The sequence below is a fragment of the Hippocampus bargibanti genome, linkage group LG13 (genome assembly GCF_051943395.1).
Source record: "Hippocampus bargibanti isolate YZ-2025 linkage group LG13, ASM5194339v1, whole genome shotgun sequence".
NCBI lineage: Eukaryota > Metazoa > Chordata > Actinopteri > Syngnathiformes > Syngnathidae > Hippocampus > Hippocampus bargibanti.
The window spans coordinates 5,931,637-5,947,923 of NC_142746.1; the positions used below are offsets into that span (position 1 = coordinate 5,931,637).

The following is a 16,287-nucleotide window of genomic DNA, read 5'->3' on the forward strand; positions in this document are numbered from 1 at the left end:
TTTCTATCTTCCTTTTAAAAATAGTTGGTGTATTAACACAATTACCAGTACTTTTCGTTGTAGTTATTATTATCAATGGTACTTTCTAAAAAAGGACATCCCTGCTAGATCACTCACCTGTTAGAAACTACCATTACTTGTAACTGTTCTAATGATTAGCTCCATTGTTTTTTGTTATTTTGCCAGTATCACAATGTTACAGTAGTTATTTTATTTTGCCTTTGATTCTGCTGTCTGTCACCATTAAAAAGAAGTTGCAGCTTACTGCAATCTACATATTGTTTTTTTGTCAATGTGTGTATGTATATTGTCATTGTATGGATAGTGACTATCCCCATCTGGTTCTTTGATGAGTTTGAGTCAATGCATCAATGCAGATTTTGTGTGAAAAGTATGGTAAACATTGGGCGAGATGACAGTCAATCACAGTGAACAGCCATTCACACTGACTTTCAATAAAAAGGCTTCAGTGAATTGTTCTTGGATAAAGATGGAATACTTGGAGAAAATTAATGCACGGCACCTAAAAAACAACAAACATTTCTGCACATATGGTGGAAATTTTTATTCACTAAAGATGGATGTTTTGGAAAGAAAAAACAAATTCCATCCAGCAAATTTTGAAACCTGAAATCGGTCAGGAAGGCCACCATACTGCCAAAAAGAATGACAATATAATTTTCTGAGTTTCCTCCAGCTACAGTATTCCAATCACTTCTAAAATTTGAATATAATTGTGCCACTGTCAACAAACAAATCAGTGTTAAACGTCACAGAAGATAGGCTATTTTTTGCTGCGCACGAAATGCAAATTTCATAAGTTGATCCACGAATCAACCAATGCACTTGTTGATGCAAGTACAAGAAGAGCAAGTTAGGTTAACCTGTAAAGACCACTGTGGTTTTCATGCTCATCCTGACATGGCACTCCAAAACTAAATACAGTATCCTTATTTCATGTGACCTATACATTACATTTCATACACCTGTGCAATTTACAGTCGTAGTGTGTTTTTATTTGATATTTCCGTAGAACAGAGGTACAATAATCACACAATGACCAGCCTTTTTTAAATCCTCATCAATTGACATTACTCTAGCAAATGTATAGAATTTAACCATTTGTTTCCTAAGATAAATACATCTTTCTTGCGTGCTTGATGAAGTCTTGCCACCCTCTCACTATGATTAAAGAAGATGCCGAATGGTTGTTTAACACAGTCTATGAAATATTCGATGACATTGAACGCAGCAGGGATGCTGCTGCTCTGTGTCCATATTACCTTGGTTAGCAGGTTGGATGCTAGCAGTGCATACATACACTTCAGTGAGGAAGAGCTACAGGGGCATGACACAACCATTTTTTGATCACACTGTTCTCCCTGTCATATTTGTCGGCTGTCCACAATAAAGGACTAACAACCAAACGTGGGCAGGCATGACGACGCGTTCAGAAAGAGAAAAAGCACAGAAACTGAATGAGCAGCATCAGGCCATTCTGTCGAAACTGCTGAGAGAGGATGAGAACAAATACTGTGCCGACTGTGAAGCAAAAGGTAAAGTGTACGTTCGAATAACAAATACCTGTGCAAAATGTCAAACTGTTTTGCGTGTGTGTGCTCGACCAAAGCAGCACCGTTTCCAAAACTCATTTTAAGTGCAGCTTGCTTTCCTGTCATTCTTTAATGTGTTAAGTTGCAATCGGTAACATAACATTCGAAAAAATGCATCCTTTACGAAATGATTTATTAGTGTACTTTGGAATTTGGAATAACAATTGGCATAGAATTATTTGAAAACGGGGGAATTAACTAGTTCTACAGATACACAACACCAAGTAAAAATATAGAACGCCTTTCGTGTTCCCATTTTCAATGAATTATAAAAAATGTTGCCAAATGTAATTTAAAACTCTCTCTTACGTTTCGTGTGTCTATATTTACGAAAGTATTGCTTTTAGTAAGTAGAAACCTAAATCGAAATGTATTGTAGTTTGAAATACAACGGTTCCGTTCTTCCGCTTTGTAAAATACCCACTAACTTGATGGGGTGAATGATACGTGGATGTCAATTCATTTGCATCTTCATTTATGTGCGTAAAATGTACTGCTCTTATAAAAATAATTGTGGGGTCCGGCTATGAATTGCAATCCGGTCATCAAAATATACAAATAGACTGGGCAAACAAAGACAAACAAAACGGATACGTATTATTTTTGTTAAAGTTGAATTGTTGATCCTAAAATTGCATACTTTAGCGTCATATATGATGATGTTTATTTTCAGTTTTCTCCGTTATAATGTTGATGAAAACATCCGCTGGGCATATTTGACAAACACTCAGTCTGAGTGTGTTTAACTGAACTAACCAATCATATGACAAATGTATGGTCTATTATAAAATCAGTTTATTACCTTTCTATATTTAGCGTCCAAAACGTAATACAGTACAGCACAATCACAATAAATTTTAGGATTAATTTTCCAAATAGAAGACAGCAGCATAGATGAAAATGAGCACATTTTTCAGTTCACATGATTGAAGCATCATCGATTGTGGATATTGTCCACAAGCACTCAATATTATTTGTATGCGTCAACAGAAAAATCGAAGTTACCTAAAGGTATCCCAGGTCAATCACACATGATCAAGCACAATCATTGAAACCACAAAACCAAGATTGGCCAGGCAAGAGAGTTAGAGGAAGACCGAAGGTAGCGTTGACAAATACAGTAAAGTCTCGTTATATCGATATTCAAGGGAGTCCGAAAAAATATCGATATAACCGGGACTATCGATATATCCGACCCTGTTTGCATGTAATTTTCTCCGTGCGTGCATAGAAATAGTATCGATATAACCGGGACTATCGATATATCCGATATCGATATAACGAGACTTTACTGTATAGTGAAAGGAAACACTGGGGGCAGTTGGTGCGTGAAAGGAAAAGGCAAAAGATTGGTGAAGATGACAACCGATTATGTGGTTTGGCGACCATTAACGAGACAAGCTGAATGGAAAAGACAACAACTGGGTTGGTGGATGCTACAATAGGCTGTGACGCATGTACAGTAATTGCACTCCCGTCAATAGACCGTGGATGACTGAGGACATTTGGATTTCGTCTTAAAACTGCTAGGGCAATTGGAAGAATGTGTTCGTATAGTGAATTGCCCTAACACACTGACTGTGAAGAAAGATCATCATTACAGCAGCTTTTGTTATCAGATACAGTATTTACATCAGTATTAGCTATAACATTTGGCAAAAGGGAGTGAAACCTTCAAAAGGTCGTACAACTGTACATTCAGTACATTTGTGAATGGCCAGGAAACCACACCACACGCAAGAAATGTAGTAGATCACTCTAACAGCAAACAAATGTGACAGACCAACTTTTTTTTTAACGTTTGAGATGAAATATATAATGTGTCATTTTACAATGTGAACATTCTGCAAGCTCCCTCGCTCTCTTGTATCAACTTTCTTGTATCAAAATTGTATCAAAATTCAAATGCATTCTTTGGAATTTGACACGCGATGACTCAGCCTTGATCTTAGTCTTACTTATTGGTGCTTTATACTGTCTTTATTATAAATTTGTTGTGTATTTGATATTTGCTGCATGTACAGCACTTTTAGCACATATTTTCAGTCTCTTTCTTATTGTGTTTGTTTTTTTATGCATTTCATCAGGACAGTTATGAATTATCATATTTAATGACCGTCTGAATGATAACAAAATGCCCAAACAGACCCTGTAATACACCACAACAATGGAGATGGATGTAAGTCTGGCCTTGTCATGGGCTGTTTGCTTGTAAATCGTGACCGCGAATCACATCAAAAGACCAGTAGAGGGCAGCATAGCCTTTAACATCCAACAAGCCTGTGACGTGTGCGTCACTGAACTGACTTAAGGCAGGTGAAACATCATTGTTGTCATGAGGATGACTCATCTTTCCCACTTTGCTTTAAAATAGTTCCAAAGATGTTCTGCCTATGAGTTATTTACTCAGCAAGTCTATGTAAATTCATATTTTTATGAAATTTCCTTGTTGCTCATGTGAGTCCCTAAAAGACAAGATCTGTAGAATTTCCTGCCCACATATCTTGCTTTAGCCCTGTTTCACAGGATGAACTGTCTGTATATAGTATTATCATACTACATGTAAATGAGGAATCATGGTGGTTTTCAAGAGTTTGCGACATGCATGTTAGGTTAATTGAAGACTCTAAATAATTGTTATCGTGCGTGTGAATCGTTTTCGTTATTAACTTTAAACTCATCCGTCACAGATAAGACATCGAAAACAATATGACAGATTATGCATTCCTAATCATATAATTGCCATACAAAGCTGTTACAGAGACAACTGCGCATATAGATAGCCGAAACAGCATAAGAAAATGCAAGAAATAAGTAAAACAAACAACAACAGTGAGAATGCAGGAATTTCCTGTCTTGAAATACGAAGGAAATGAAATAACTTTCTACACCTACAAGATGTACAGTAAACATTAGATGGGGAAGACCACTCTGTATTTCACCCAGCATCAGTTTATTTTAAGGTATAATTATGTACCATAAAATGTATTCATACAAAACAATAAAACAATAAATACATTGATGAATGCCATACCAAAAAAACGAAACTGGTAAAATTCTGGTCGAGAGCTCATTTTCCATTAAAAATGCAATTTAAATTAAATCTGTGAGCTACGTTCTGTCCACAAACCGTCGATGACAATGTCAGGCGGATAATTTTGAGAAAGTGTGTGCTTTTCCAAATGGGGTTCTTTTATGTATTTATGTAATTATTTATGACAAAAACTGGACTTATACATTTTAAATAGAGTAAATACAGTTACATATACCATCTATGCTTTACACTGTATTTTTATGTTTTGCACTATGTACAGTTATAATAACAATACATTTCATTTACAAGAGCCTTTCAAAACTGTCAAGGACACTTTACAGTTCTTTTTATGAAACATTTTTGTGCAGTTGTACAGTTCAGTCTTCTGTCATTTTTTTGGTACATGCAAAACTTTTTAACCCCCTCCAGCACCCCTTTCAATTTTGCTGCTGTCGATTACAATTTTCCCCACTGCGGGACTATGAAAGTCTTTCGGATTCAGACCTATTTTATTTTATTTTATTTTATTAACCACACCAGGGTATGTTTACATGTGTTCATTGGCAGTTTAACCAGTCTAACACTTCTCGTTTCTGAGTGGTTTCTTCAGACCACTGTCAAAGCTCATTACAAACGCACACACACTCACACGGGGTGTCGGGGCTTTAATTTTATGCTCTGTTGGCTGCCTCCCCAGTCCGTGCTGTCGTTGAGTTCCACTGTCCCTCATCAAGTCTCCAGGGTGTGTGCACATGAGCGTGCTCATGCGTGTTTGCCGTTCTCTCAGCGCCGATGACTTGTTTTGTGATCGCGTGTATTTATGTGAATGCGAGTGCATGTATGCGTATGTTCGTGCCATGCATTGAAACTCAACTATGACTTGGTCCATTTCATTTGACAACTGTATGTGTATGCCCTGGTTTTGTCACTCTTCATTAGTTGCACCAATTTACCTGCATGAAACAGTGAGCGTAATGTGCAGAGTTGTGCCAAATCAGGTCAGCAGTCTTGCTTTTGCTTTTGTTGACGTGTGCCTGAGGCATTTAGGGAACCGGGTGTAAAAAGATGCATGGGCAAGGGTTGCTTTTCAGATTCACTCTTGCTGGTGCAAGTTATCAACTATTTTGTTTACTTATTATTATTATTATTATTATTATTATTATTATTATTATTATTATTAGTAGTAGTATTAGTAGTAGTAGTAGTAGTAATAGTAGTATTTTTATTGCTATTACTATTATTGCTATTATTATTATTACTGCTATAATCATTCTGTATTTACTTTTTTATGGAGGATGGGGGGGTTATTCCGATATTACCTGGTACTTCATGATCTTGTTCTGTAGCCACAAGTGTGTTTGTGGATATTTTCCTCGATACACTTGTCATTCTATTATTAGGGCAGTGAATGAATTGCAGCTGGACTGCTCTGTTTGTCTCAGAAGACAATTCACCTCTCATCCTAGTAGGCTTCATCTGTTCATGTAACAAGACTTGGTTCTGACTGTACCGGTCATAAGTATCCGGTCATAGTTGTCACGTACATTTTATGAAAAGTTGTTTTAGCAGTTTTAGGGTTCATTGTGGCTGCCGTGAAATGTAATACCTAAATTATGTTTGGGGAAACAAGTGCTAACTTCACCCAGCTCCAAAACTTTGCAGACAAGAATACAGAGCAAAATGAGTGTTTTAAGAATATCCTATCCACCCGTCCACAAAGTCAAGGCAATGCTTGCTGTTTTGATTGGACTGTCGCACACTTTATGGATAATTTTCAAGAGCCTTTTATGAGTCTGTTGCAGAGATAATTTCATGCGCGCGGCATCTTTTTCGAGAGAGCAAACTAATGTGCCAGATATCCAGCAGATAGAGGCGTGCTTATGGGAGGCTCGGCTTGTTGATTTAGGCTTAACACTCAGTCATCCCTGCTTTAATGCCCCTTTAGGTCGTCCCGCATATTAGTGCCACTGAATTAACACTCAGATGCTCTAACCCGAAACCAGCCATCCCACTGCCCTGTGCCCAATTCTGCCCCCTTTCTGCAAACCGTGCTGCACCAATATTTTGTATCCTAGAGCTCTAAAAGTCACTTCCATATAATCTGATTGCCCTGGATACAGCGCTGAGGATCACCAGCCACCAGCCCGTTTCTCATTTGACTGTCTAATACAATTTGTCCAGATGATGATTCGGCTGGCATGATGTATTTGCTAAAAATAAGAGAGGCGCTTTAACAGTGCTGAAGACATTATAGCAGACGATAGCATGTCTCCAGTACTGACATCTATAGTTTAGTCCACAGGGAGATTCAAGCACTCCACTGCTTTGCTGAGTTCTCTAAGTGTTTTGTTGGATGACAGCTTCAAAGTGCCAGTTCCCCATGAGGATTGTATTTGAAAATGTTTCTCAAAAGATCAGAGCCTGGCCACAGTTCGCAACTTCCTTCACGTATATTTCTGAGATGATAACACTAACAGAAGGACTCCGAATATAAAACTATACGGGCGGTGCACTAGTGGCTAGCACATCAACCTCACAGTGGAGAAGTACCGGGTTCAATTCCATCTCCAGCGTCCCTCTGTGGAGTTTGCATGTTCTCCCCGGATATGCATCGGGTTTCTATAGGTACTCGGGTTTCCTCCCACATTCCAAAAACATGCATGCATGGCAGGATGATTGAAGACTCAAAATTGCTCCTTGGTGTGAGTGTGAGTGTGAGTGATGATGATTGTGCCCTGCGATTGACTGGCAATCGGACTGAGGGTGTCCCCCGCGACTGCCCAAAGATGGTTGGGATAGGCTCCAGCATCCCTTGTGACCTTTGTGAGGATAGGTAGACCAGAAAATGGATGGATGAATGATTTACTTTCACAACAGGCCCTCCAAAAAAGTGAGGAAAAAGTCAAGTGCTAGTTGAAAGATATCACGAGTTTAGTAAAGGCTTCTTTTAATGGAGTCTTGTTCGTAAACGTGTCAATAAAGTGAGAATGAATGTGCCTATAAAATAATATTTATAAATTTACACACACACACACACACACACACGCACGCACGCACGCACGCACGCACGCACGCACACACACACACACACACACACACACACACACACACACACACACACACACACACACGCATCCATTCATGTCTCATAAACATATATTACACTAAAATACAACATTTTTTTGTATTTTGCTTTTATCGGAAGCTGTTTTAAAGAGCTTCCTTCTTTAATTCGTTTTTTTTTTTCTACTCTTGACTTGTGGAAAGCCACCATTTCTCCAGCCCGTAGCTTGTGAAAGGTGTCTCCGACAAGTTGTCGCTATGGGGCATCAAGGCATCTGGTATATATTACACGGCATGCCATTATGTGCAACCACTGAGGATAAAACCTGCTGGCTCCGTGTTTTTGGAAGAAAAAAAAAAGCAAATATTAAAAAGATTACTTGAAGTTATCGTTGAAATCACTGAAAATGTGTGATTTTTTTCCCTCCATCAATCAATATATCCTTCATTCCATCCATCCATCCATCCATCCATCCATCCATCCATCCATCCATCCATCCATCCATCCATCCATCCATCCATCCATCCATCCATCCATCCATCCATCCATCCATCCATCCTCTTATTCTCATGGGGGTCATTGTCGTGCCAGAGCCTATCCCAGGTGTCTTCGGGCACCGGGAGAGGGACACCCTTAACTGGTTGCCAGCCAATCCTAGGTTTGTCTGATTTTTAAAGTCATTTGGCAATCAGTTCAGAGTGTCCCTCACCTACTGCCCAAAGACAGCCGTGATAGGCACCGACCGGCACCCTTTGCGACCGTTGTGAGGATAAAGCACTTTGGAAAAAGGCTGCCTGGAGAGATGAATAGTTACAAAAGAAACAGTAAACAGTTTTAAAATCCACAAGTTCTTCCACTGCTTTTCCAATAAGAAAGAAAACTCTTCCGTTGTGGCTCGTTCTCTTGGCTTGGTTGATTTGGACTTTAAACTGCTTCTGATACAGCACCATATCACTGCTGTGGCACATATTTGAATTGCAGTTAAAAAATTAGTTGGTCAAATGTTAACAGAGTTGAAGGTTGCTGGAAATTAGGCCAAGTCAACTGCCTCCATATTTTGCAGACAGAACACCCTCACTACCCCAAGTAAAAGCCATCCGTAGTTGGTCTGTGTATCTATGCAGCAGAAACACAAACAGCGTTACAGTGAATTTAAACCATTATACTCATCAGCGACTTGAAGCAGAAAGACAAAAGTGGTACAGTCCTGCACACCCGATTACATTTTTACATTACATTGTCACAAAACCAAAACTGCATGACATAAATACCATTGAAATGCAAAGCAATTGGGCAGCTCAAAACTCAAACTGCACTGCTTTGTAGAAACGGCCCTTGTTTAATTATGCCCAATGAAGTAAAATGGATTAGATGTGCTCTTTTCAATTACATCTTGAGTTTTAAGGGAAATTTTTACACAATTTTACATATTCAAACCATCATGATTGTGCAAAGGTGTCTGAGCATTTAAAATGCCCATCTCACTCTCCCAAATATATGTCAACGAGAATAAAAATCCAGTTTATATCCTCATAGAGGTCCGGGACATGTTTGAGCTGTGCAAATTGCTCTCGGCATTGTTTCTTTTCAGCTCAGACTGTTATGTAACTTCATCTTGGTTGTTCAGCATCCACAGAAGTGGGCGCGAGGGTGTTTCGGTCAAACATGGACAAGTATAATTAGAGTGGAAGGCGGTTTCCAAGAGCCCCCTGCCCAGTTCTGTGGTTTCCCGAGTCAAGCTTATGTCATCTGCCTGCGGAGGTCGGCTTTCTGTTCCTCGTACATGTCCTGCAATGACTCCATCAAATGAGTTTCTGCCATGTCAAACACTGTGCGCCTCTCAATCACCAATTTTCAAAAGGTGGGCGGTGTTCCCTCTCATAACAGTCATAGCCCACCAGAGGCATTTCCAACTGCGTCACGTTACATGCATTTCCAAACATACAAAGTCAAGGCTGCCCCGCAGATTGAGACCCACACCTTATCCCAGACCTTCATTGGTCATGAATGGAGCCCCCCAAATTTATTCGGGAATCGAAAAGTATGACGTGGAGCGCCATTCCTGAATTTGTGCGGGTTTTTGGTTTTTCTTGCAGGGTTTGGGGGGGTGCCGGTAAAGCAAGCCTCTGGCAATGTTTTTCCCTCCCATGAGGGGGCAGCAGGTGCCTTTTGCACAGCCACCCCCATTTCAAGCTTATATAACTCCAGATCCATATAACTTAGGAATTAACTCTTTTTTTCTGATGAAAGAAGAGAGTCCAAGGTTTCTTATGCTGATGTTTTTGTAGCCCTAAAACTCAATATTCAGTGGGTCCTGCAATTTGAGTGAAAATTACTAAAACCCTGGCACTGGAGTGGACACATTTTTGCACATCGTCTGTCAGTGAATGACTAAATGAATGACTTGTTTTCAAATTAAAAGTCAAAATTAATGACTGTTATTGTAGTGTACATGAGACAATTTTAAATTATGGTTCGGACTTTTGCAAGCATCATGGAATTTCACAAGTTTGATTTGCTTTCCCGGGCCGAATAAAATGATGTGGTGGGCCAGTTCTGCCCCCCGGGCCTTGACTTTGCTTTAGAGCCTTTTTCACAATTGTTTTGTACGTGTTAATTGTAATTACGATTCAATTTTTATGTTTTAAGCCTGAAATATGGCAAAAGGGAGCCAAATACATTTGAAAGCCGCTATATTTGTGATGCATATTTCTCATGGACTTTAGCATGGCATTATGTAAATTCGAAGAGAGTATGGAGTGTAAATTACGCTGCAAATGATCTCAATTGGGGATGATCTTGTCTTCTGTTTTACTGTGGCTCTTATGACAGACGCGTGTTTTTCATTTCCCTCTCTCTCCTTTAGGTCCTCGCTGGGCCTCATGGAACCTTGGAGTGTTCATGTGCATCCGCTGTGCTGGCATCCACCGCAACCTGGGCGTCCATATCTCCAGAGTGAAATCTGTTAATCTAGACCAGTGGACCCCAGAGCAGATTCGGGTATTCTTCCTCCGTGCAGTTTGCATGTTCTGCCCGTGGTCTGCGAGGCCCCACAAAAGAAAACACTCAATCTAAAAAAAAAAAAATAATACAGATGCCTGATTATTCTGACATGGTCTTGATCATCGCCATACAGTACATATCCCTGTCCCAATCTCATATATGTTAAGTTTCAGAAATCATAAATCGGGAGATTTTCGTACTCACGACTCTGTGGTGCGTGTTAAAATAATGGGAGCGTTACAAAGGTGTAAAGTACAAGTAAATAAAACACAAAAAATGCTTTCATTGTTTATTTATACATTCAATTAGTCTAAAATTGTATTTTTTTACATTGTCTTTTGTTTCACCTCACAAATGAACTGTCTGTATTGTATCAATAGTGACTTTATAAAGTGAGTATTTTGGTCAAAATATCTAGGGTCAATGTGTATTTACTCTCTTTGGTTCTCTCTCTTTGAGATTAACAATAGTATTTTTCTATGGTTTTCTCTTTTCAGAGTATGGTGGACATGGGAAACGGTCGGGCCAAACAGCTGTATGAAGCCCACCTCCCAGAGAACTTCAGTCGGCCACAAACTGACCAGTATCCTCCCAATGCAAGCAGCTTGTGTTTGGCCTTGCACATACACCCCATTTTCAAGTTAGTTACTGTACACCACATAAAGATCCTGTCCGTTTGAGCATCTTCTACAAATCCGAGAGTAAAAAGTTGTGACTGTTGAGGCATTAATGCACTGCAAGCTCAGAGTCTGTATGACAATGTTACAAGTTTGCCCTTTTTTGCTTTGCACGATGAGACAATTGCATAGTTAACACAGCAGCGAATCATCATCATTCCATTAGCAGACTGAAGTGAATAATTACACAGTTGGAAATGGCGCTCTAATAACATATTTTTAATCTGGAAGGTTGTTGTGTGTGACCCCATCATTCTTCACAGAGCAGACACCAAACCGGATCTGTATTGCAAGCAGCAAGTAAAAAAAAAACGGCGTTTGACATTCAAATTGGTGTTCACTGTCTGAATGTCTTGGTTCTACCAAGGTGTGGTGAGAAGCCATGTCATCTGCTATTTGCAGATGACACGGTCTCTGTATGACCTTCAGAGTTTACTCCTATGTCACTGCTGACCACTTAACCCCGAGGATGAGAATCCACACGTCCAAGTTTGAGGTTTACGGAAAAGGTTAGATGGAGCCCTACGGTTTAGAGGTGAATCATGAGCAAAGTCATGTTTTATGAGGGGTGGAGAGTTGAAGTGTGAGATTTGATGGTGTTTGCAATAAGAGTTGAGCTGAAAGGCAGAGTTCCCAATTTAATGGCCAAGCTGCGAGGTACTGAGCGAAAGGACAAGGTCACGGAAACCAGCCGCAGAAATTGGTTTCCGCTGCAGGGTGCCTGGGCTCACCCTTTGAGATATGGTTAGGAATTTGGTCATCCCGGAGGCACAGTGGGTGTGCTTACACTTGCAGTTTGTTTCTCTGTTTTGGACCAAATCAGACAATCATACATTTGGTACTGATAGTATTCACAATGGCATTAAAGTTCTCCATTGGACAAGAATGGACAAAGTCTTATGCATATGGATTATAGATCAAGTCTTTGTGTAATTCGACAGCACTTGAAATGAAAGACTTGATGAAAGACAACCCCAGTGTTGTGTTTAGTGCTGAGTGTGGCAATGCCGGCAGCTCGGTGACGGACACTTATTTGATTTGTGTTTGGATTGCTTTTTTGATATCACCTGTCCGGTCTTCTTTCTTTGCACACGTATACAGAAAATACTGTCAGGCGCTTGGAATTTGACTGCCCGGAAGGACTCATGTCATTTGAACACTGCTGTTTTTCTGTGCAGCATTCAGACTTCAATAGAACTGCACTTTTTTTGAACTACACTATTCTATATTATTGATCCGGTGTTTGCTCAGCACTACAGTTTAGAAGGGAACATTCATACAGTGGTGCACCGTCAGGGCCTGCAAAGCTTTCTCTGCTGGCCTAAAAAAATCTGAATCTCAGACTTGTTAATTATAGTTTGTCCATGAATTCTTATTAAATAATTCCAAGTTGTCTTTCCGGTTCCTTTCATTAGCTTTCCACTGTTGCACTGCTTCCAAACATGTGTTTTTGTATTTAAGCATTTCACCAATCACATTTCAGCCATTATTTGTTACTCTGGTCAGAAATGTACCTGGACGCCTTCACAATTAGTTCTGCGGGCCCTGTCGCATAAAATAAGTGTAGATAAAACTGTTACTTAAATCAATCACATTTAGAGTTGGCCTTTCTCGCAGGCCTTATTTCCTGGCTAACGGTACCCTCTAGTGGACTTGTAGTAAATTACACCACACTCTTTTTTTATGAGTCGCAGCTGTAGCTGCAGTAAATCTTGTAGAGTCATAAAATAATTATTAAGGGTTGGATTGATTCAGACATAGCACTACTGAAGGATTAGGTGTGATATGCACGGCTGGCCACTGCATTCACATATACTCATCTGACCTCCCCCAAACCTGACCCCTTTCAAAGTAATTGCACCACAGTTCATTTTAACTGATGAAACCCGTGAAGTATGAGCACACCCTCTGAGCCGACCGAGCTGTGCTCCTCCACATCAAGAGGAGCCAATTGAAGTGATTTGAGCATCTGTTACGAATGCAGCATGGAGCATATACTCCCGTGTGCTCATGTCAGAAAAGCTGCTTTTTCTGAAAAATACTTTTTTTGCTGTCTCAATCCTCCCATCAACTTGAGCCTGTCACTTAACAAGCATCTTCTTGGGACTACCCACAATGCTTTGCCACCAGGAGCATTCGGCCCATTATGCCTACCTGGTGACTAGTGGCAGGTCGTGCATGTCAAAATCAGAACAGAATTTAACAAGATTTGGAGAAAAAAGTCAGGGAGGCCAGACTGAGATGGTCTGGACATTTTCATAGGAGAGGGAGTGAATATATTGGGAGAAGGATGCTGCGAGAAAGAGGTTTATGGATCTTTTGAAAGATGCCATGAAGGTAGCTGGTTTGAGATGCACAAAACAGGGTTAGATGGAGTACACTGATTTATTGTGGCGACCCCTGAAGGAAAAAGCCAAAAGGAAAAGAAGAAGAGGATGAGTTTATTGCAGCCAAAGATAGTCACCTAATTATAAGTGAATGGAAAATATCACCAGGGAATTCCAGGTTAAAGATGGTGGCTCGGTCTGCACACCTTCAACCCACATAAACTTCCTCTGGCCTTGTGTTTTTTGCAGTTTTGGGAAGAGCATTGCGCTTCTTTTGTCCATTGCGCGAACGCTTCACTGACCATGGAAAGTCAACATTTTGATTTTGTATTACAAAATTATTATTTGTTTAACTCTTGAACACTTTACATGCCAACAACGCCAAGGGCTCTGTTTGCATGAAATCAGGATCAGAAAGCATTTAATAGTCCCACAATGGGGGAATTTGAGGAGCACTTCAGTTTGGCAATGACACTTGAAGCTCTCAGTGGTTACCAATGTGCCAAAGGCTTTAAAAAATAAATCAAGTTTAAATCCAGCCCCTCTCTCTCTCTTGGAAAACAATGGCTACACATGACGGTGGCTTTACGCTTGAATGATAATTAATGAACTTTACTTTGTGGGGAGTTCGGGGCAAATTTCGGCAAAAAATACTAGTCTACCATATATTTTTAGCATATTAACCGTAACTACATCTTGCAAAAAAATGTTGGTCACCTACGCGGAAGAAATATTTTACGTACTTTTTCGGTGCTGAATTTCACACGAATTCATTGATTGAATACAACTGAGGAAGCCTTGCTGTCCTCAACTGAAATTGTCAGATCTGTGGAAGTATTCATCCGTGACAAATATGAGAGGAAAAAATACTATGACAAAGAGTCCCTGGTTCTGGTGAGTATAAATATTATTTTTTTGTTATTGCTGACAAGTTTTTATTCAGCTGCCATGATATGAACCTGCACTAGGATTCCCCGAATCCCAAAACCCGTTAAATGTTAAACAACACCTTATTATGGAAAAATTAATGGAATAAGTGGTGTACATGCATGTAATTTCCACACAAGCTTGTTGAATCAATTGTCTTCATAACTATTGTCTTTCATTTATTGTCCCATTGCTTTAATTCGAAACATGTAAAAGTACTTTTATGAGGAAAAAAAGTAAAAGTCAAAGTTTTTTGTATTTCATACATAGGTCTTTCACAAAGTTTTCATAGTTTATGATTACAGTTTAAGTTGATACCGACAGTTTAAGTTGATATTTGATGTCATTTCCCTTGATGTCACATGCGTGGGGCTCTTGGTTGACTTTGAGAATCCTGTCACTCATCTCGTCTTTCAAGATTTTCTTTTTTCAGCAAACACAGACCTCCCTCTTGCCATGCGTGCATGATCAAAGCTGTGTTGCATGTGTGGCCTTAGAGCTAGCGTTTCTAAGTGTCTTGGCATAAAGATCTTTTGAAGCATGTTTGATGCAAGACATTTGTGTCTATAAAGTCTTTCTGTGTCTCCTTCTCCAGATTAATCAAATATAGTTGGAGACAGTTAAAAAGCTGTTGAGAAGTATGTTATGCATTCAAATTAACACTTGAATGCTATCCTCTACACCAGGGGTCAAGAACTTTTTTGACTAAGAGAGCTATAAAAGTAAAATATTTAGAAATGTCTTTCAGTGAGAGCCGCACGCACTCACGCACGCGCACGCACACACACAGGCACATACGCGCGGCCACTTTTCAACAAAATGTCAGAATGTATTATTTAAAATAACTTTGTGATAATACTCACCATTATTATGAATGGTTTTCCGTTCCTCATGATTGGTAAACATCCAGCCAAACGATCGGAATGAAAGTCAACTTGCCGGTCAATACGCGAAGTTACTGCTAGCTAACCTGCACACGGCTCATTAGCTTCCACGCTTGCTTTCTGCTGTCTCTCGCAGAAGTATATTGATGCTAAGGTTAGCATGGGGCTTGTCAAAGTGCCACTGACATTCAACTGTTTCATCGATGGTATTGTTTCATTGCATTCAACCTAAAGTGTACGATACTCGTCACCTTTTTTACTCCTCGGACTTATTTAAAAAGCCCTGTTTTGGCTACCATCCAATCAAAATTGCTCATTGAAGATCAACGGCCATCTTAGGTCAGTATCATCCAATCAAAATAGCGCTTTCCGCCAACTGCAGCCCAACCAGGAAATGAAAAGCGAGAATATGCATTTTGTTTGATCTGCGAGCCAGATGCAATCTTATAGCTCGCGAGCCATGTATGGCTCGCGAGCTATGAGTTCCCGACCCCTGCTCTACACCTAAGATGGTGAGAAAAATAAATAAATTGATGGATGGATAGATAGAGAGAGAGATGCAAAATGTAAGAGACAATAAGTGGAGGCGATATCTAAATGGCCTGTTTGTTGGATATCATATCAGCTCCCCCGCCGCGACGACCGTCAATTGTGTACTGAATGTCACATCACCTACTCTGTGTGCGTCAGCTCCTATGCGTTTACTGACTTGTTAAAAATGAATGTCATTGTTTCAATGGCTGTAAAAGTGTTTTTAT

General features: G+C 39.8%; 1 protein-coding gene across 1 annotated transcript in view; it reads left to right on the plus strand.

Moving 5' to 3' along the window:
• The first annotated feature begins 1,273 nt into the window (after positions 1-1,273).
• Positions 1,274-16,287, plus strand: part of LOC148889134 (stromal membrane-associated protein 1-like) — a 51,687-nt gene continuing 36,673 nt past the window's right edge. The window contains exons 1-4 of the mRNA XM_089012465.1: positions 1,274-1,556; positions 10,578-10,711; positions 11,212-11,297; positions 14,543-14,612. Coding sequence (XP_088868591.1) covers positions 1,439-1,556; positions 10,578-10,711; positions 11,212-11,297; positions 14,543-14,612 — 408 coding nt within the window. The 5' untranslated portion in view covers positions 1,274-1,438. The remainder of the gene's footprint in view (positions 1,557-10,577; positions 10,712-11,211; positions 11,298-14,542; positions 14,613-16,287) is intronic.